This window comes from Nymphaea colorata, chromosome 1, assembly GCF_008831285.2.
Source record: "Nymphaea colorata isolate Beijing-Zhang1983 chromosome 1, ASM883128v2, whole genome shotgun sequence".
Lineage (NCBI taxonomy): Eukaryota > Viridiplantae > Streptophyta > Magnoliopsida > Nymphaeales > Nymphaeaceae > Nymphaea > Nymphaea colorata.
In genome coordinates, this window is record NC_045138.2 from 18,092,900 (window position 1) to 18,113,124 (window position 20,225).

Below are 20,225 nucleotides of genomic sequence, written 5' to 3' on the forward strand. Positions count from 1 at the left end.
CTAAATATGTTATATAAAGGTTTAGTATAGCTATTTGCACGTGCTAGACATTTAGATGTTATATGAACAACAAAAATCTTAGCCTTTAAGATAGGCAGTTGAGATAAAAACAATAAAAAAAAAATAGAAAAAAAAAAGTGAACTAATGATAGCTGACAAAAAAACACCATCACATTTTTCTTCTGGCTTTTCTCTCAACAGCCTATCTAGAAAAAATGAAAAATTCTAAGTTGTTATATATTATCCATCTAACAGTACCCTCTCTCTCTCTCCCTCTCTTTCTCTCTCCCCGTTATTCTCCCTTTGTTTTATTCGTACTTCTTTCTAAAGTAGTGTTGGATTGCTGAAATTGTGCTCCATATCACGAGGGTGTAGGCTCACCTTTGAATCGAGTGAAGAAAACCAGACTTCTAAGTCCTATGCCTTCGATTCTCTCTTTTTAGTTCTCAAGGTTAAAAGGTCCAAGACTTTTTCAAGTGTTTTTTATTGTCCTTCGTAAGTAAAGTTAGCCTTTTCATGAAATAAATAATAATTTTTTGGTATTTTGAGCTTAGAAAAACAGCTTTTTTCTAATATAATAATAAAAGTATAATCTAAATAAATAAAAAGGGTTATGAAGTGTAGAGTTTACCTTCGAATCGAGTGAAGAAAACCAAACTGCCATGCCTTTGACTCTCTCTTTTTAGTTCTCAAGGTTTCAACGTCCATGAACTGCAGAAAAGTGTCTAAGACTTTTTCCAAGTGTATTTGGTTGTTAGCCTTTACATGAAATAGATATTAATTTTTGGTATTTTGAGCTTATATAAATAACATTGTTCTAATATAATAATAAAAAACAATTTAAATAAAGCATGAAGTCATGTTACCGTAAATGAGGAGGTACTTCAGTCATTTGACAGATGAAACCCCCAATCAGCAATCCCACTCGTGTCTGATGCCAGTCACGGTTTTCTTTTTTCTTATATTGGGGAAAAAAAAATTAATATCCGCCATTGACTGAGAGAACTTCATGTAAAAATCACCTCAGAAATGAAAAAAATGAAAAACAAAAACAAAAAGGGAACAATAAAAATAAGTTTTTAAAAGAGATAAAACACCAATAATAGTTCAATCGAGCCTATACTCTTTGTCTCCTCTTCCTTTCTCCCTGCCTCCCTCCGCATCTGTTCTTCGCTGTTTTCTCTCTGACTGCCGTTACTGTCTCAGACTATCGTTTCTGCAACTTCTCCCGTCTTCACTAGTCCCTCTCTCCCTTCATCTATAAGCTTTCTTTTTCTTGGTCTTCCTTGAGAGAGAGTGAGAGAGAGAAGGAGGGAGAGAGAAAAGAAGAAGAAGAAGAAGAAGAAGCATAGACGCCATCCGCCCTCCTTCCTCCTCTCTATTTGGTGCCACAGTTCAGCGGCCATGGCTGCAAAAGGATGGTGGAAGGCCGCCTGGACACCGGGCATCGGGCGGATCCTTCTCCTCTCAGCTGTGATCCTGATCCTAGTTGCTGCGGCGGCGGCGACGGTGGTGGTGGACAATAGAAGACGGCCTCCCGGTGAGCAGCCTTCTTCCCCGCCCATTAAATCCTTGACTATCTTTTGCTTCCATTAATCACCTCCCCACCTCCCTCTTCTCTTTCCCTCACTCACTCTCTCTCTCTCGCTGTGTGTCAACAGGTGTTGCATTAATGGTGAAAACTGACCAGCATCAAATTCAGAGACTAATCGAAGAGGTGCCTGTCGTCTCCCCTCTAGGATCTTCTCTGTCTACAGTTTCAGTGAGAATGTTAAGTTTGTTTATATATTTAATCAAGATGATTAGGGTTTGATTAAGAAGAGCCATAGTCAGAGAGGGAACAGGGGCAACTCGGTCATTTTCCTAAAACTTCAAGAACCCCAAGAAAGATTTTGAAGGAAATCTTAAACATTAAGTGCAAGGAAGGTACTGCCTTTCACCAAAACCAAAGTCGAAATTCTGCTGCTCCCTGCCAAAATTTCCTAAAATATCCTTCCCAAGCGTGTGCTCATGACATGCATATCTTTCCCTCCTTTAATTGGGGTTGTTGTCAGAGCGCTCTTATGAAATTTAGTGCTGTTTCTTGTCTTGGGGATTGTTGCAGTCTTGGAGTTCTATATGGGAGTCCCCATGGCTCTTTGTGCCTGCTCCCTTTTGTTTTCTCTTTCTAAAACCTTCTTGACCAATGAAGAAAAACCCTGATTTTCATTTCTTAAGTCAGTTAACTTAGGGTTTAGTCTAATTTCTTTTGTTGGTAGATTTGCTTGGACCATCTAGTATTTGTAAAGAACCAAAACACAATAACTGATCTAAAATCTGCATCTTCAACATGCTCTCCTCTATTTATTCATTGTTATACTATACAGCCTTTTTGTATCCCTCTCTACCAAGAAAAGAAAATGCTCTTCTACTGCTGTACCTTATTAAAGTGTAGCACTTCTCTAACTTGGAAACTCACTGGCTAGCTGTAGATGTGCAAAAGCGTTTGTAGCTAGGCATGCAATAGGCATGTTTAGGCTGAGGTGGGTCAATAGGGAAAAAGACCATCGCTGGGCTCCATGGCAGTGTGCCAAACTTTGCTGGTGGGGAGATCTAGGGTTCATGCCTTTGGGCACTTTTCAAGGAAAGATGAGGAATCAAGAGTTTGGAGGCCTTAATCAGCGCTTTTTCTTCAGCAGAAAAGAGAAAAAAAGTTGAGAGTTGTCCTTGGTTTGCCCCCCCTTAGGCATCACATTGGGCATATGGCATCTAAATTGGGCTTCATATCTCTTGTTTTGTAAAAGAATCAAGACACTAAAATGTCTCTAGCATATTGGGACTCCTAATGAAGTGAGTACCCAATTAGTGGTTTTGATGGCACAGCGCCTATCAATCATGTACAAATATTGTCATATATATGACTATTGTTCTTAAACAGTGAGGGTCAATGAAACTAAAGCTGAAACTCCCCTCCTTCTCCTTGCTCGCAGGATCAAGAACTGTGCCGATACCAGGTAGTTAATGATTTGAGCAATAGAAAAAGCAATGATCAGCATTTAAAGAAAGAGATCATGAGTTTGAGTTTCAGAAGATATAGGGAAAATAAATCTAAGTTAGAGGATTGCCAGTGCAAGCCCATGTTTTTTTTTTTTTCTTTGTATGAAAAGATTTTATCTCCGATTGATCTGAAATCGACAACACTAGAATGAACCCCTCAGTTCTACCTGATGATGAATCGACGGATGAATTTGTATGCTGCCATTCTTTCAGTCGTCCTTGCTGCTGAAGGCCTTTGTCTAAATTCATCAATCTGGATGCCTTGCTCACCGTGAAAATAGCCTTTGTCCTGGCCGAATATGGCATCTTGGCTTTTATTTTATTGGTGGGCGGACAGCCCCGTGTTCTTGAAATGACAAATACACCCTTCCCCTCCATCTTTTTATTTAGTGATTAGGAAGGTTGGGTTGTAAGGATATGCCCAATCAAATTCATTCATAAGAAATGCTAACCCAAGCTGTTGCATTGCAGTGGAGAGTGCAGGGCCGGGAGGAGTCCCAGACGTGGCAGCCTTCTTTGCTGCCCCACCGCGGCAGTGGCAGCGGCAGCGGTGGTGGTGGCGGCAGTAGAGATTTCAAGAGCAAGAAGAGACAATTGATCGGGTCATGGCCGCCCACATGTAGAGCCAAGTGCGGTGGGTGCGCGCCTTGCCAGGCGGTCCATGTCCCAATCCAACCAGGCCGGAGCAGCCCACTTGAGTACTACCCGGAGGCTTGGAGGTGCAAGTGTAGGAACAAGCTCTTCCTGCCCTAGACATAGACAATTCTGCTCTGGACTGCCCCAATTCCAAAACTGCCCCCGGCCATCCACAAAACAGAGGTTCACATGGGACATATATTTGTCCGCAAATTAAAGGCCCATGAGAATGAAAATACTGAGAAAACATAGGTACTGAAGAGGAATAAGTGAGAAGTAAGGGCGGTGCCGGGAAATCAAAGGAAAGACAGGGTGGTGTCAATGTTTGGCACGTGAGGGGGCGTACCCTTTTTTTTGTGTACAGGCTTTATACGCGTACGGAGGTGTTGGAGAAAGGGTTGCATGTGTATGGCGTTTGTTGTCATACATTGTTTTGTCGCTCAGCCAATTTGGTGCGGCCATCTCTTTTTCACCAACTTCTGGGGAAGGGCAAAATTCCTCGGTATTGTAACACTCTTTACAGCGGTAAAAAAAAAAAGAGGCAGGGTTAAAAATTTGGAGTATTTGTATCCCATGTATATTTTTTTATGAGCTTTTGATTTCTTGTTTATTTTTTGAAGTTGTAAATGTCGTCTGCTAATATGTTTCTTTTAATTTCGATGCAACGAGAAAATAAGAAGGTTCTGTTTTTACGTGGCACTTTCAAATTAAGGATGATACGACCAAAATATGGTCCTTCAAATAGTTCTAAAAACTTGGTATATATACCTTAATAGCAAATACGCCTAAGCAGAAATATTTTGTGAGTATTTCTTGAATTTACCCAAAATATTGAGCATATATTTATCAACATTAGAATTATTGTTCCATGAGCTATAAGATTTACGATAAATTCATGAGACATTCACAAAATATTCATGTCGCCATACCATCCATCCCTCATACATATGTGTGTTTAATGAACTTACCTTGAAGCTGAAATAAAATATTAGACATTTGTTACATGAATTTATATTGATTTTAACGCAGATTCATGAAACATTTATACCTTATTTCTATTGGCCCCTTAGTTTTTAAACAAGCATCTAGGATGTCACCAAACATGCTTTTAAAAACTCACAAAATACTATTTGAAAATGAGTAAATAACAAATCACCACTTAACTTTTTCACCGCTAGAAACACTCAACCTTCTCTTGTAATTCTTAAATTGTCACCTAAATGCCAATTGAAAAACATAATTAAAAAAACGACCTATCTAAAAACAGAATATATATAAAAAAAAGGATTATAAGGAAACAAGAAAAGCTCCATGAACACAAAAAAAACAAAAAGATACCACCACTCCAACAGTAACGTGTAGGGTCTTCCAAGACATTTGTGAAGATCTCGAGAGACATTGTTGGAGTTAGATGACCTCTTCCGCCGTCGGATCCGCATTTGCGATAGATATGAACTTGGTAAACATGATAACTCGACAAAGTTTTTGTATTATTGTACATGATATCTGAAAGAGACCCTTTTGTATTGCTTCGCGACATGTAGGCAACCTGACAGGCTTTTGAATTTATTTTTAACGTCCGGACGTCTCAAAGCAGTTCATCTTCTTGTTTCTAATTTAATGAAGGTTAGAGACTTGCCACAATCATGTAATCAACAAATCGAGGCTTTGCCATTGACAAGTACTTTGCTTGGCTTCTGGCCTTCTGGTTTAACTAATTCATTCTTCTTTTGGGTTGGTGCTTGTGTCATTCAATATTATTCGTTGGAAGAAACAGCTTTTAGTTGATCACATATAATTCCATTCAGCGACAGAGCCAAGAATTTAATTACTAAGAACTTATGCCCATTGTTTGGAACAGCACTGTCAATGTAATTTTTTTTTTTTTTTGCTTTTTCAGTTGGAAAGAAGTGAGAGTGCATGTGCCATCTGACCTCAATGTCGCTTCACCACTGATCTATAGTCAGTAATGAAATTCTGAAAACCTTATTAAAATTCTTTTACACAGTGTTTTCATGTATGCATGTCATGCAAAGACAGAGCCACAACATAATGACCAGCGGCGGAGCCAGGAATGTTGGGCTGAGAGAAACTAAATATAAAGTGGACAGTGCTATATATAAATGAACATATTTTATAAAATATTAGCATGAAAACAAAGAGATTTTATGGGGCTGGTGTGGGCAACATGTGACTCCACCACATACATATAATGACCTTAAACAACTTAATCTTTTTATATTCATTTAACATTTTTTTTTTTAAACTTGGGGGAGAAGCACCCTCGTGCTGATAGCAGGACGTAAAACTCTCAAAACCATTCCCCGGCACCGCATAGGTTTTGTAATCCACCAGCTTGGCCAATAGGCAGACACCTCCAAGGTTTGAACCAGAGGCTGCTGGCTCAACTAGGTGTACACAACTGATGAGAGCTTTTGCAGTTTTGATTCTTTCAAAAATTTATTTGTTTCTAAAAAAATTGAACTTCTTGCAAAAAAACATACTCAACTTGTCCAGTAAAAACATGCTTAAGTTTGTAATTTTTTTTTTTCATTTAGCCACTTATTTCATACGTAATCTAATTGGGTGATTTGTAAGCGTAAACATTTTTTGGGTAAGCGAGAAACAAAAAAACTGACACCCTAGCCTTATATTTCTCGTGCTCCAAGTCCTGAGCTGCATCGGTGCCTTATACGGGCTCAATGTACTTGATACAGTGCTTTCAATTACTTCAAGCACCAGAACATAGCAATTAAACAAGGAACGTGCCTTATTATCTACCTCTAATTGTATACCCTTGCGAACTTTCAAATTAAGTTTTTTTTAAAAGAAAGAAAAGGATAGATAAGAAGGAAGGTAGAACCAAGAAAGTGATGGGATGAAAATCGCGGTAATTTCCAAAGGAATTTACAAAGGCAAATGTCTACGTCTAACAATTGAAATGACGAATAAAGTGTGTGTATGTAGAAAGAGAGATGGAGAGAATGAGAGGAGAAAGCGTGTGATAGAGAGGGAAGGTTTGTGCCGTCACTTCAATAAACAAATTAAAGTAAGTGAGGTCAGCCTATAATATGCACAGCCAGACTGCTGTTGTCGTTATCGCTCTCTTATAGGCTGTACCAGCCCTAACTCATCTTAACCCTCGAATGAAAACGATGCCTGCGGATGCAAGGTTCAAGATTTAAGCATTTCTTTGCTTTTTTTTAAAAAAAAAATATAATGCCAATGAATTTTTAAATGAAGATAGAAAATAGCAAATAAAAACACCAGCCCAATTGTTTATCATGCCTATTACTTTTATAGGTTAGCATAGGACCCTTTAATTTAAAGGTGGTGGTGGAACCACGATGACCTAACACCTCACCCCAAAGAACCGAGAGTTGAAAAAGAGGAAGAAGGCTAGAAGCACATTTTATCTTAGGTACTGCAACGAACACCATAAGGCATCACACTCATATTAATGCCACCATGTAAAGTAGTCAGTTCGACCAGTTATGCTATGTTCCGTTAAAACTATTTAAACATGATAAATAATAAAACATAGGTTTTGAGTATTCTCTCGGTTTAGGGTTTCGATCGTTCTAACTTGTGTAGCTGCCTCCATGTCAAGGTACACATGAGGTACCTCGAAGTCGAAAGCCTGGAATCCAGGTTCACATGATCATTTTAACTTGTGTAGACTTCAGAGTTCAGAGTTGAAGGGAGTAACTGTAAGCTCACCCAAGTTCCAAGTTCCCCCTCATCTGAAAGCCTTCAATCAAGTCCCAATCTAATCATTCATTTTATTGAGCTTTTACTGGTATTGTCCTCATAAAGCTTGGAGTTTAAAGTTCATGGGCTTTAGAACAATGGTAGTCACACAAGAAAAACATGGGAAGGTCAGGAAAAAACACAACTTTTCATGCTAGCTGCTAATTAGGTTACCAAGTCTCTCGAATTTTCTTCGTAAGAGTGCTCTTGCAGTGGGAAAAGCGAATATTGGTACAAGAACTCAAACCAGTGCGAGCTGGTGTGGGCCGAGAGTGAGCCTTGTTTATTAAACGATAGAAAGTATTTTGGTAGGAGGCCAGTTCCTAGTTCAAATCTAAGTGGCACTAGCGCCTTGCAAAAGCCGATGCGCGGCACAGCTTTGGGTTAAAGGAGAATGACATTGTGGGTTTTACACCCTGTGTGAGCAATGAAATCTTATTGGGGATGGTTTCCCCCAAGTAAAATGAAAGGGAAAAAGAAAAAAAAGCAAAGTATTTTGGTAGTGTCAAGAAGAACAGAGATATCTTCACTAAGGCTGACAAAAGATACCAACAGCCCAATGCTGTGATTGATTAAGTTTATGTTTAACTTCTAAAACTAAGCACATTTTGCAACAGAAACCCAAGAAAATAATAAAAATGGCATATGTGGACAGTACTCCACAAACAATATAAAACCCATCTGATTGAAAATATAACTATGGCCAGCTGCTAACTATGGTTAAATAAGATGACCAAGGATTTGCTTTAAATGAGTAAATGTCAACAATTTATGACACTAATCAATTGCTTATAACTCAAATAAGTACATGTAACATAAAAAGAATGGAAAAGGAAAAGCAAAGCATGTTTCCTCCCTTTCAATTTGTTGATTCTGACAAAAACAGCTCCCTTCAAGTATATATATGTGCCTAACAGAGGTCCTCTACTTCAGTACCGTGCACCCAGTCATGGTATTTGGCCTTTGAGAACTGTAGGGTATCCAACATAAGGACAGGCCATAAGGGCCATCTTTTGCAGGCAGACATAACTGAGAGTTCCGCAGATCAAAACCTCCACTGGTGCATCATTATCCTTTCACTGAGCTGAGGCCTCAACATTTAAATTTCGAAAACAAGTTCTGAAACTTGCCAGCTTTCTGCAGCTACGTAGGGCCATCATACTGGACGCCATTAACAGTAACTTCTCAATTTCAAGGTGGCCTTGCATGGTAACACGAATTGCCGTTATTTTGGAAGGTTCATGATGCTTTTAGTTTGGCGATCCTTATATCATGGTATCATTTGTTTCTTAGACTTAATTTTGAACTGATCAGTATTTCACACGGAAGGAACAGTACTGCAGCTCTGCTTCTTTTTGTGTCTTTTTCAGGTAAGAGGGAGAGAACTGCACCTCTGACTGAGAGGCCGAACCCCCGGTCTTCTTCCACCTTGCCCTTCAGGGTCGAAAGCTGTTTTAGAACCTCGAATAGTAGCACATGCCACCATTTGAGATCCATAAAAGTAGTTTATTAGAGCGTGACAGTGACTACGAGTTGGATTCTAAACCCATACCCTGTTTTTCATGAGCCACATTGCTGATCGGTCGCGCTACGCCTCTCTAGGTATGTGATATCATACAACTCTGTGGACTCGGACCTAAAGTAGTTCTGACTTGACCTAATTGAAGGTTTATCAGATTTAGAGGTAACCAGATCGTTCAAACATCAAATCAGAATATCTCTGATTAGCTTGACTTGGAGTGTGCATGTTAATCAGGTCCGGATTCCGCTTAGATTTGGATCACTAACGAGTACGATTTTGGCAACAATGTGTCATTTAACACACATGGATTTAGTGGGACATCAAACCAAACAGGTTTACCGTCTTAACTATTAATTTTTTCTTCATTACTTAAACCAGATAATTACCAGAAAAGTAAGAAGATAAATTATCACGAGATTTAGTCTATTTACCGTTATTTTCCCGTTAAAATCCTTTGCCAGTCGTACTATGGGCTATGACATCAAGATTGTGAGGTAGTACCAGAAAAAGGAGGGTGGGGCCCTAAGGTGGGGTCCATCTTGGAATCTAACTAGGGTTCTGAGTGGCAGCCCATGGTGCACCCAAGGGGTGAAATGGTTCTGGTTTGGGTCAAATGACTAATAATTGTGCTAAAAAAAACTGTTGTGAATCACTGTCACATTTGAGTCTCTTATGAACCATAATAGTAAGTTCCGAAGCAAGTTCTGTGAACCACCAGGATGGTCGACACAAAAGAGAGCAGTAGCTTCTCTTAGGGGTTGGTGGACACACTGGAGAAAAGAACAGTGGCCTATCTTCAGGGCAGCAGAAAAAACCATTTACCCTTAGGTAGGGTTTCGCAGAACAAGATTAAAATCCTGAGATCAAAATCACAGGATTTTTAATCTTGGAATCAAAATAATGGGAATTTGCATCCTATTCTAGAAACAGGTAGTGTTTGTTTAGCCTGGATTATAATCTGTTGGATGTACATCCAGTATTTGTTGAGAATCTGCAAAACAATTTGGACCGTTGATCTAGTTACAGAGAATCTGCAAACAATTTGGACCGTTGATCTAGTTACAGAGAATATGCAAAACAATTTGGACCGTTGAATCTAGTTAAGAATCTGCAAAACAATTTGGACCGTTGAAATTCCAATCCACCAAATCAAGATGGAGCTCCTCCAATAACTAAAATTAACATGTGCCCACAAAGTGAAGGCAACTAGAAAAATGCACATGCAAACGTCAAGATTAGAACTCAGATAAAAGGAACCGACTCGTGTGAAGATAAGAACTACAGAGAGAAGAAACGATTCATGGCCATGAAGGTTTTAAGAGAGCAAACATCTAACGCAGGGATTCGGCAAGGCAAACTACAAAAGAGACCCAGAGAAAATCTTACTTTGTGTCCAATGTCTTAACGCACGATATACTTTTGTGCGGCACAAAAAGATGCGGTAAGAGATGAAGAAGGAACAAAACCAAATTTCACAGACCAAGGATAGAAAGTTCGACTTTCAGCTGCCCGAGAGAGGACGATCCTCCATTCCTCCTTCATCCTGTTACCCAGACTAGGTGAAGCCATCTTCAGTCCCTTTGTTTTTCCCAAAATGAAAAGAGACCAAGAAGAAATCTGCCTGAAGATTGAAGGTGCCTGAAAAGGAAGTTTTCCGGCTTGAGGTCTTGGTGCATGACGCTGGAGGAATGGCAGGCCTCGACGACGCCGACGATGGTTCCGATGAGCCGACGTCTTCCTGGACAGCGTGCTTCTGCTCGTTACTGCGCCCCGATGAAGTCGACCATGAGCGTTGCGAGCGAAGCAACGGTCAGTAAAATTTTCCGTGGATTTCGATCATATGATTTGATCTAATTAAAACAAGTCGACCACATCTGGCTTACCAAACTGTATTTGGATCCGCATGAAACTTAAGCAAATCATCCATGATGATTTCTAAACCTATGTTATGCAGTGGCAGAGCTAGAAAATTTTGCTTGAACATGACATAAAGTTTCCTGTGGTTCGATTTTTCTTCTATTTGACGCATCTATAGTTATATAGATAACTACTGCATCAAAAGTGGCCTTCCCTATTCGTTTTCAAGTGTTCAGTAGGATACATATTTACCTTTTCCTTTGTGGTTTTGAAGCCAATTGATTCACATAGTCATAACATTGGTCTTGAATTGGTCATTTATCTTTGGTTTGAGTTGACGGACCCTTTTCTACTCGAACAAAAGAAAACAAGCAAGACAATTAATTATCATAACTGGTGGTGCCAGTTGCAGATGCAGTCATTAAGGTCCAAAATGGTTAAAAGCATTTCTTAAAAGTCACCAACATAATTTTTCTAACTTGACAAACATTTCTTGGTATTGCAGGACTAATTAACATTTTAGGCCGCCATCAGCTAGAACTGAGAAAGCTTTTAAACACCCTTATACTGTTGTAAGTTGATTAGAAAAACAAAATGCTAAGATCTGAACAAAAAGGTCTCAGAAATTTTGATGTTTCATGGTTAACCCATTCACCCGGCAGCAGACAGCTGAGGATCAGCTACCGATCTGATCCATGCAATCACAGCCAAGGGCAATCAAATCCATCCCCTTTTTATCTCACTTGATATGGGAAATCGAAATCCAACAATGTTGCATAAAGTCGATACTGGGCAGTGCCTGTCCCCAATTACCTCACTTTGATCATCACCCTTCCGGTGCAAATTCTCAGCACGGAAAAACTCTGTTTGGCGCATTCCCACCCGCTTTCCGGCGAAACTTTTGTCCCTGTTTCTGCTATACTCATACTCCACGGAAAATGGGGTCCTTTCACACCATGACTGCTCCAACCTCATCGGAAAAGAGCCCGACTAAGCTTCAGAAAATAACAAATGAACTGCAACCCCATCGACGATGCAGGCCCATGTGACCAGCAGCTTGCAATAGACTGACAAAGTTGAAAAAAAAATTAACTACAGGGAAGGAATCATTTTCTACTAAAGGGATATTGTATCAAAGTAAGCTGCCATGATGTGGATGGATACGTCTGGTCTTCAATCACCTATCGTCTTCTATATGTAGTCTGGTCACGAGGCAACTCTTATGGTTCCCATGTTCTAAACAATAAGGTTTTTCTCAGTTATTACATAGTAAAGTTTGTTTTTTTCGAAAAATTTTAACAAATAAAAAAAAAAGTTTAAAAACTAAAAATAGAATGTAAAAATTATAAACAAAAACATATGGTAAGTAAACATGTAAAAAATGTGAAAAAACGAGAAAAAAAATGCAAAAAACGAGCCTGGATGTTTTTGTTTTGTATTCCTTTCAGTTATTGACTTCTATTCCTCGATCTTGCAGTTTAATCAGTGAAGTTACTTTCCTTTTCATTATTAGCCTCTTTAGCTGGCTAACGTTCCGTAAGTAAAACTAGGGGCCGACCAACTTGAGTAGAACTATGAACAAATACTCCAGACCTGCTATTTTGAGTTTTTTGTTCTTCTTTCGCCCAACTGAGTTAGAAAAGAGTTGTACTGTATTTAGGCAACTATTCTAATCTAATGGTTACATCTCCTAGTTAGATCCTATCTATAGATCCATTAGATTTTTTATTTTTAAACCAAGTATATTCAACTTTTAGTTTTTCAATCAAAAGAGGGGCCTTCTTTCGCAACTTAAAAGGAGCGCTCTGATATGATAGTTAAGTTTTTGTGGTCGACAGTGATAATGACAAAGCCATATTGCAATATATGAATTGATTGACTATCCTCTTCAGTGTGAAACCCAATTAAAAGAAAGAAAAATCCAAACCACACACATCTCTTTCATATCCGCACAGACAATGGAAAGATGGATAAGTATGGGATATATATATATATATATATATATATATATATATATATATAATGCAATGATTCTAATTTTTCAAAGTTACCAGCTATTTAATTAGGATCATTTATATTTATATGAAGTAGATGAACAGTTGAGAGAGAGAGAGAAAAAAAAGAAAACATAATATTAGATAATAAAAATACCCATAATTTTTTTCTTCTTGTTTTTCTCTACAGTGCTGACTTGATTAAATGACTTTGTGACTTTCAAAAGACAGTGTCATCGTTAAATTTTTATATGTATATATAATATGAAATATCGCACACATTAAATCTAGCATCTAATTAATTCTTCTTCATTTCAACTGTTGATAGTACCACAGGAGAAACTCGATCTGGCATCTCAAAAATCTTGTTAAGATCGTGGGCGTCAAGGATCAAATAGGCCTTCAAAAACGCAACCATGATGCCACCAACGAACCTCCTCAAGGCCTCTCTGTTATCCCCACCCGCGCAGACTGTAACAGGGACAGATTCATCCAACATGTCCACATGGCCGTAGTCCCTAGCCACGGCGTAGAAGACTGGTGCCACACACTCTTTGAAGAACTCTTCATGGTTGACGCCCTCCGGCGCACAGGCAGGAAGCTCCGGTTCCCTCTTCACACTGCTGAGGGCTGCGCCCACCACCAAGACCGGCACCTTGGGGTCGAGGGAGTCCGGGACGAAGGTCAGGACTGGTGGGTCGATCTGGACGCCCGGTGCTGTTCCATCGCTTGGCTCTATGCCCAGCAGCGCCGAGAAGGTCAGCCTGGGCTTGGCGTCTATACCCAGTGAAAGGGCAAAGGATAGTTTCCCTCCCCAGCTGTGGCCGGCAATGGCTAGCCTGGTGAGGTCCGGCAGCACTTCCTCTGGCAGCTTTGGCTGCAAACCAACTGGTAACCAGTCCACTGTGGCTGCTACTGACTTGATGTCTTCCATCCAATCAGATCTTAGAATATTGTCCAGCTGCAGGATATATAATCAATCAAATAAACAGAGTATGTGTTTCATGGTGTGATTTTTCTCACCGATAAATTGGTGGGTGCAAGACTTGTGAGATCATCTTCAAGATAGATACATGGTTGAAAGAAAATCGATGAGAACATTAACTAACAACTTTTTCTTCTTTGATTTTCTCTCAGAAAAGATCCATATTGCCCAAGATGATTCGGATTAAAAGGGAAAAGGCAACTGACCTGAGGAGCCACCACAGTGAAGCCATGAGAAGCAACATGGTGCAGCAACTGTCTGTACATGGAATTTTGAAGGGAAAAGCCATGCAGGAAGACCAAAGTTGGGTACAGGCCTTCTTCAGTGGGATGAACAATCAGAAGCGGTTTGGGCGGAGACAGAGGATCCTCACCGGCTACAACGATATCCGCGACCTGGTACTTCCCTTGCACGAATACATCAGTAGCCATGCTGTGGACACTTTTCCTGCAAAGTTTTTTCCTGCAAAACTTTATCCACCGATCTATGCAACGCCAGAGAAAACAAAACATCTCGTCGATCTGATAAATAACTTTTGGTAGATGGAAGGATTTATAGAGTGGACGCATGTGCTAACATCCCCCTGATGTTGCGTATTGCCGAAGATGATTCGGATCAAAAGGGAAAAGGCAACTGACCTGAGGAGCCACCACAGTGAAGCCGTGAGAAGCAACATGGTGCAGCAACTGACTGTACATGGAATTTTGAAGGGGAAAGCCATGCAGGAAGACCAAAGTTGGGTACAGGCCTTCTTCAGTGGGATGAGCAATCAGAAGCGGTTTGGGCGGAGACAGAGGATCCTCACCGTCTACAACGATATCCGCGACCTGGTACTTCCCTTGCACGAATAAAGAGTGAAATCAATTTTGGTCCATGATCCATCCAGCTTGCAATTGTACCATAGCCTATGTTTTGTCCGCGTTGATCCTCATCTGATTCCCCCCACAAAAAAGAAACAAAGAAAATGCATATTTTGTTGACAAAAATACCAAGCAGAGATAGGTCTGCATCAATGAGTTGAGTTCAGACTCAAAGTCGACGGTAAAAAATGAGTCGAGATCAAGTTTAAATTTGTGCTTCAAATGTTAAGAGAGTTGAGTTCGAGTTGTAAGAACTCGACTCCTTTAAACTCCGCTTGGCTTGGCTACATAAATGGGTCATGAATGAAAGATTTCCAATAGTTAAGTTTTTCTTTTTTCCTTTTTGGATATTTGGATGTATAACATGTGCATTCTTTCTTTGGATTTTCTGTTAGATGGATGTTCATAGTTGAATTAGTTAAAAACACTAGTTAAATGGGTTAAATGAATTCAAAGAAATTTGAGAAGTTAAATAAACGAGCTAAGTGAATCGAGCTCAAGCTTGATGCTGCATAATAGAGTCAAACTCAAGCTTAGCTGGGCTCGAGTCTTTTGAGTCTGAGTCGAGCTCGAGCTGGCCCTAGTTGGCGCACGTGCAGCCCTAAGTAGAGGTGTTGCTTAGCTCGTTCTGTTTCTGAAGCCATTTAAAAATTATTATGGAGCTAAATCTAACTCAAATTACTGTCTCATTTTTTAGGCTTGTAGTCTGATATAAGGTGGTACATTCTGAGCATTCCCCTCATTGCTGTTGGGTTGCTTTTGGTTTACAAACGGAAGGTTCCTACCCACATCATCTTGACCCGTTTGTTGTTGGATCTGTAGATCTGATCTGGCAAGAGGAAAATGTATCATGCAATTAAAGAAGGGACCAGTGGCGGAGCCAACGACCACCAACCTCACAAAGCTTTTATATATATATATATATATATATATATATATATATATAAGTTATTGAATTAGTGCTCCATCCAGCTAAAATTTCGGCAGTGGGAGGGACCAGAAAGGATAAATGAGAGATGCAGATCAAAACTCTACTCATGAAACATTGCCAGCTTTTCCACGGTTTAGAGGGACCAACATACAGGGCGCCATTAATATTAACTCCCGAGTTTCAGGATGCCTTGCCTGTCAAAATCAACTGGCATTATTTTCAAAGTATCATGATACTTTCAGTTTGGTGAATAGGAAAAGAATCTGACCACCACATACGATCGATTTGGATGTAATTCGACAGTTAAAATCGAATAAAAAAGTGTCACTTTTTCCGAATAATTTTCTGAAAATTTTTCCATATTTTATTGCCAATCTATTGGCCAAAATAATCCCTGAAACTCGAAACAGTTTTTCATTTCAATTTGCATAGATTTTTCTGTGCTTCAAATTTTCATGAGCTAAGTATTTCAGAAGGAATTGCCCACATGAACTATAGCATAAATAAAATTAAATAATCAGCTTAAAAAGATGTTCTTTAACTTCTGACAGATTACTTTTTTCATTTATACTAATTTAGTTTGCATTAGAAGAGAAATCAGCAATTTGGTTTCACATGTTCTGTGAGATATACACTTCCTGTTTTTCTCTATCATATTGAAGTTACTTCATTCGCGGAGTCATGAATTTTTCTTGGTTTGGTCCGTTATCTTTGGTCGCTATTTGTGTCCATAGACCTTTTGCTAGTTAAAATAAAGAAAATAAATACAACAAACTGGTCTTCTAGAGCCCAAAGGCCAAGGTCTCCAACTTTTTGAAGGAATCATAGATGATAATAAGGATGTAAATGAATCAGACATATTTGATTACTGATCGAATTTCAAACCTATGTAGCCTGATTTGGTAAAGAAGTCCAGATCCAATTACAAAACATATTTGTATTCAGTAAGCCATTCATACCAAATTTGCGTTCGAGCATGATATCCGGCTTACTCAAGTCCAATATGAATCCGGTTAAAAAATGGGGTCCTAATTTGAGTATAACTGTACCGGACTTGAATGAATCAAATTACTTATTTGAGCTCAACAAAGGCTGGATCCAGTCCAAACCTGAAAAGGCATTTAAGAGTCCATATTATAATTTATAACTAGCAAGACCAGTAATTGCGTAATGAGTGCTTATAATTTTCTTCTCTCATATTGAAGAGGGGTATTTCTTTCTTAAAAAAACTTTAGTTAAATTGTTAAAAGTTTGCATCTTCAAGAAAGTTCTCAATGTGCGTAGCCCGTCCAGACGGACTACTGTTATTAGAAGCTATAAATCTTGCCGCATATGCCAAAGAAAAACTATTTTTTTGTAATTTCTTCCACTATATTGATGATTTTCCACCAGGCCAAAGTCCTGTGTTTCAAGCTTTACATGTTGCACGTGCTCAAGTTCAACCATATCGCAACTTCAGCGGATTTCACACACAACTCAATGAGGGCAGATCCAAGGAAGTAGATTTTGACATTTTGTCACTTTTTATGAAGGAAATAAAGCAAACTTGAAGATAAAGTTTACAACAACATATGATTAATCTTGCTTTTTGTTTTTGTTTGTCTGCCTTTTCTTTTTCCTTCCTTTCATGTGCATCAATTCAAAATGGATCTGGGGTCCCTATATTTGATAAAGCGAAGTCTCGATCCGTTGTATGATACTGTTGGGAGGAAGTTTGATATTGCAGAAACTTGAAAAGTGAAAGCAAAACGACTAAAACAAAACAAAATATGCAGTTTAAGGAGGAAAAAAAAAAAACAAGAACGAAATCCTTGTGTTGATTTTGCCAAGTTATGTTCAATATCTGATCATGGCTGGAGGCCCTGTTTCACGTGCAAACTACTCTCAAATCTAATTTCTTGATTTTGCCTAAAGCAGAAACCAGAAGAGAAAATAGTATCTGCTTCTCTCAAGAACTATTCAAGATATCCAGATGGCGACCACCTCCATCACCAAGAAAAATGATCGTTTTTATGTAAATTTCTTTGTACTTCTGCACCTGTTTGTTACCATCTTAGTTGGAAGTTCTTTGAGGTTCTTGTTTTCGAGTCTAAGTTTCACAAATCTAACAATATTGACATGATCTCTACCTTTAAGCAGATATTCGTTCGCCCGGCTGGTGGGTTCAACTTGAGACATTTAGCTTGAAGGAGATTAAGGGAGCAGAGCTTTAAAAGGAAAATCTACCCATGAATTCTATTTGGGTGATTTATGAGTTAGTTCCTACAAGGAAATCATCTGCAAGTTATCTATTTTATCAGATGTTTAAAAAAAGTATAATAAAAGGTTTGGTGCAGTCTGTAGTCCACATATCATGTCTGCAAATTTAGAAAACTATTTCCTAGTTATACTGCTACACCTTGAGTTTCTAAAATAGCAACTTCGAGAATCTTTGGAGAAGATGCATTGGTTGGCTATTTCAGGTATTATTTCAGGACGTGAATCAATTTAGAGGCATCAGATTGATCAGGGTGCTGCAAGAAGTCGTTCATGAGAGATATACATCAATAATAATAGATTCTGCAATGTTTTCACAAAAAGCAGCACATAGTTAAAATTACCAAGGCATCACACTGTTCTGGATAAAGATCTTGTGTGGTGTAATGAAAGGTGCAAGAAAGAATTCCAAATCCATGTAAAACTTTTACTAGTAATGGTATTAACAACCAAAAGTTTCCTGCAACAATATGAAGCACAGTATGACTGGAAAGGTTGATATTAACAAGAGTGAAGGAAAATTACCATTGGTACATCATTTACCTTCTAAACTTTTGCATTTAAAACAATCTACCCAGTAAGATTGCTGTCTTCTAGATATGATAGACTAAGCCACCAATTCCGCTACGCTTTTCTTAAGCTCAATAGTGAAGTCCACCGGTTTGTTATGAGGCTTCTCAGTTATCTTCTCCAAAAGTTCATCATCATTTAACAGATAAGCCTTTAGAAATGCCACCATAATTCCTCCTACAAATTTCCTCATGGGCTCTCTTCTGTCCCCATTTACGCACAAACAATAGGACGCCATACCCCTAAGACCTGGAGTATGATCATCTAACATGTCTGCATGACCATAGTTAGTGGCTACTGTGTAACAAAAAGGAGGTACACACTCTTTATAGAAACTTGCATGATTAACCCCATGAGGCGCACAGGAAGGGAGGCCTGGGTACCGGCTCCGGCTGCCGAGGCCGGAGCCGACGACCAAGATCGGCATCTTGGGGGATAAAGACTGGGGCTCGTGTTTTAGTACTGGCGGGTTTGTCTGCTCTCCTTCGGACTTTCCATCAACTGGGTCCACACCCAGCAGCGCAGAGAACCTCAGCGAGGTCTTGACCGCGCCTAGGCCCAGTACAAGTGCAAAGGCAACCTTGCCTCCCCGGCTATGCCCTGCAAGACCAATCCTGTTCAGATCCGGCCGCACATAAGTCGGAAGATAACTTTGTAGGCCAGCTGGGATCCAGTCTGCTACCATGGCTGCATTCTTGATCTCTTGCATGCAATCAGCTAGAGCAAACGTGTATAGCTACAATGCAAGAACTTGAAATGAGCAAAGAACTTCATTCATAACTCCAATATTTAAAGCTCTTCAAATATTAAATCATTGCAACAGATCAAATATTAAAACAAGAATTTGGAACCAATGCCACAAGAGGCTCTGTTCCTTTGGCAAGCAATCTCAGTTTAGAATGTTCAGGTTGAAAGAGGTCAAGAGATTCACACCAGCTCTATGAGCAGATACCTCTAATTTGAAGGAGGTCAAGAGCACAATTTCAAGTTTATCAAGTTGTTCATACACCCTAAAATACGTCTTGTTTCTCTCGCTTTAGGACTGCAAAGTATAAACGAATCAACTGACATAGACAATAAATAGTTCAAATTGATGCCTTTTATTTTAAAAGATCAGTGTTCTAAGCACCGGAATCAACCTGTGAACAGGAGCCCTAAAAGTGCAAAAGATGGAGGGTCTTAATTTTTGAAGACAAATTTTCATTCTTCGTTGGGAAAGAGATTTAACGGATTGGAGATGGGAATGAGGTGTGAGAGGATCCACTTGCCACCCAAATGCCCATCCGTTCACCATAATCCAAAACATGACAGCAAAAATGCCTAGAGGCTCTTGCGTGCTTTCAAAAGAAGAAGAAGAAGAAGAAGAAGAAGAAGAAGAAGAAGAAAGATGGAAGAACAGGCTGACCTGAGGGGCGACGATGATGAAGGCGTGGGAGGCGATATGGGAGAGGAGTTGGGAGTAGAAGGAGTTATAGAGAAGGTAGCCATGAAGGAAAAGGAGAACTGGGTACTCCCCTTCCTCTCTTGGGTGAAAAACCAATAGAGGTTTATGTGGTAATGGAGAATGGGTAGAAATGGAGCCTGGCTTGATGTCTAGAACTGCTACTCCATGCTTCCCCCGTTCGAAAACTCTATCAGCATCAGCAGCAACAGAAGCAGGGGAAGAAGAAGAAGACATGTCCCTGCCCTTCTCCCGTTCTCTTTGGTTGCTGTCACAAAGGAACCAGACCTTTTCGGGGCATATGGGTTCCATAAATACCTTATCTGTTTTGTATTTCCTCATCGTCCTGATTTTCTCCCAATTTCATGAATGCACTCAAATTTCTTT

The 20,225-nt window shown here is 39.4% G+C and overlaps 3 protein-coding genes across 3 annotated transcripts; 1 reads left to right on the plus strand and 2 right to left on the minus strand.

Moving 5' to 3' along the window:
- The first annotated feature begins 1,129 nt into the window (after nt 1–1,129).
- Nucleotides 1,130–4,364, plus strand: LOC116247974 (uncharacterized). The gene is made up of 3 exons (XM_031620479.1): nt 1,130–1,540; nt 1,662–1,717; nt 3,508–4,364. Exons 1-3 carry the CDS (start codon nt 1,405–1,407, stop codon nt 3,787–3,789), a joined length of 474 nt encoding a protein of 157 aa, XP_031476339.1. The 5' UTR covers nt 1,130–1,404; the 3' UTR covers nt 3,790–4,364.
- An 8,705-nt stretch (nt 4,365–13,069) lies between these two features.
- On the minus strand, nt 13,070–14,954 carry LOC116248862 (chlorophyllase-2-like). Its single transcript, XM_031621988.2, has 3 exons — nt 14,419–14,954; nt 13,987–14,227; nt 13,070–13,756 (listed from the first exon to the last, which is right to left on the minus strand). The coding sequence occupies exons 1-3, from the start codon at nt 14,499–14,501 to the stop codon at nt 13,094–13,096; spliced, it is 987 nt and encodes a 328-aa protein (XP_031477848.1). The 5' UTR covers nt 14,502–14,954; the 3' UTR covers nt 13,070–13,093.
- A 3,290-nt stretch (nt 14,955–18,244) lies between these two features.
- Nucleotides 18,245–20,213, minus strand: LOC116246305 (chlorophyllase-2-like). Its single transcript, XM_031618126.2, has 2 exons — nt 19,803–20,213; nt 18,245–19,133 (listed from the first exon to the last, which is right to left on the minus strand). The coding sequence occupies exons 1-2, from the start codon at nt 20,178–20,180 to the stop codon at nt 18,435–18,437; spliced, it is 1,077 nt and encodes a 358-aa protein (XP_031473986.1). The 5' UTR covers nt 20,181–20,213; the 3' UTR covers nt 18,245–18,434.
- Between the last annotated feature and the right edge of the window lie 12 nt (nt 20,214–20,225).

What these genes read in the sequence shown, in the direction of transcription:
- LOC116247974 (XM_031620479.1), top strand. Translation starts at nt 1,405, where the DNA reads ATGGCTGCAAAAGGATGGTGGAAGGCCGCCTGGACACCGGGCATCGGG. An exon ending in CAATAGAAGACGGCCTCCCG is followed by an intron (nt 1,541 to 1,661) that starts GTGAGCAGCCTT and finishes GTGTGTCAACAG; the next exon opens with GTGTTGCATTAATGGTGAAA. An exon ending in TTCAGAGACTAATCGAAGAG is followed by an intron (nt 1,718 to 3,507) that starts GTGCCTGTCGTC and finishes GTTGCATTGCAG; the next exon opens with TGGAGAGTGCAGGGCCGGGA.
- LOC116248862 (XM_031621988.2), bottom strand. Translation starts at nt 14,501, where the DNA reads ATGGCTTTCCCCTTCAAAATTCCATGTACAGTCAGTTGCTGCACCATG. An exon ending in TCACTGTGGTGGCTCCTCAG is followed by an intron (nt 14,228 to 14,418) that starts GTCAGTTGCCTT and finishes AAAACTTTGCAG; the next exon opens with GAAAAGTGTCCACAGCATGG. An exon ending in TCACTGTGGTGGCTCCTCAG is followed by an intron (nt 13,757 to 13,986) that starts GTCAGTTGCCTT and finishes TATATCCTGCAG; the next exon opens with CTGGACAATATTCTAAGATC.
- LOC116246305 (XM_031618126.2), bottom strand. Translation starts at nt 20,180, where the DNA reads ATGAGGAAATACAAAACAGATAAGGTATTTATGGAACCCATATGCCCC. An exon ending in TCATCATCGTCGCCCCTCAG is followed by an intron (nt 19,134 to 19,802) that starts GTCAGCCTGTTC and finishes CTTGCATTGTAG; the next exon opens with CTATACACGTTTGCTCTAGC.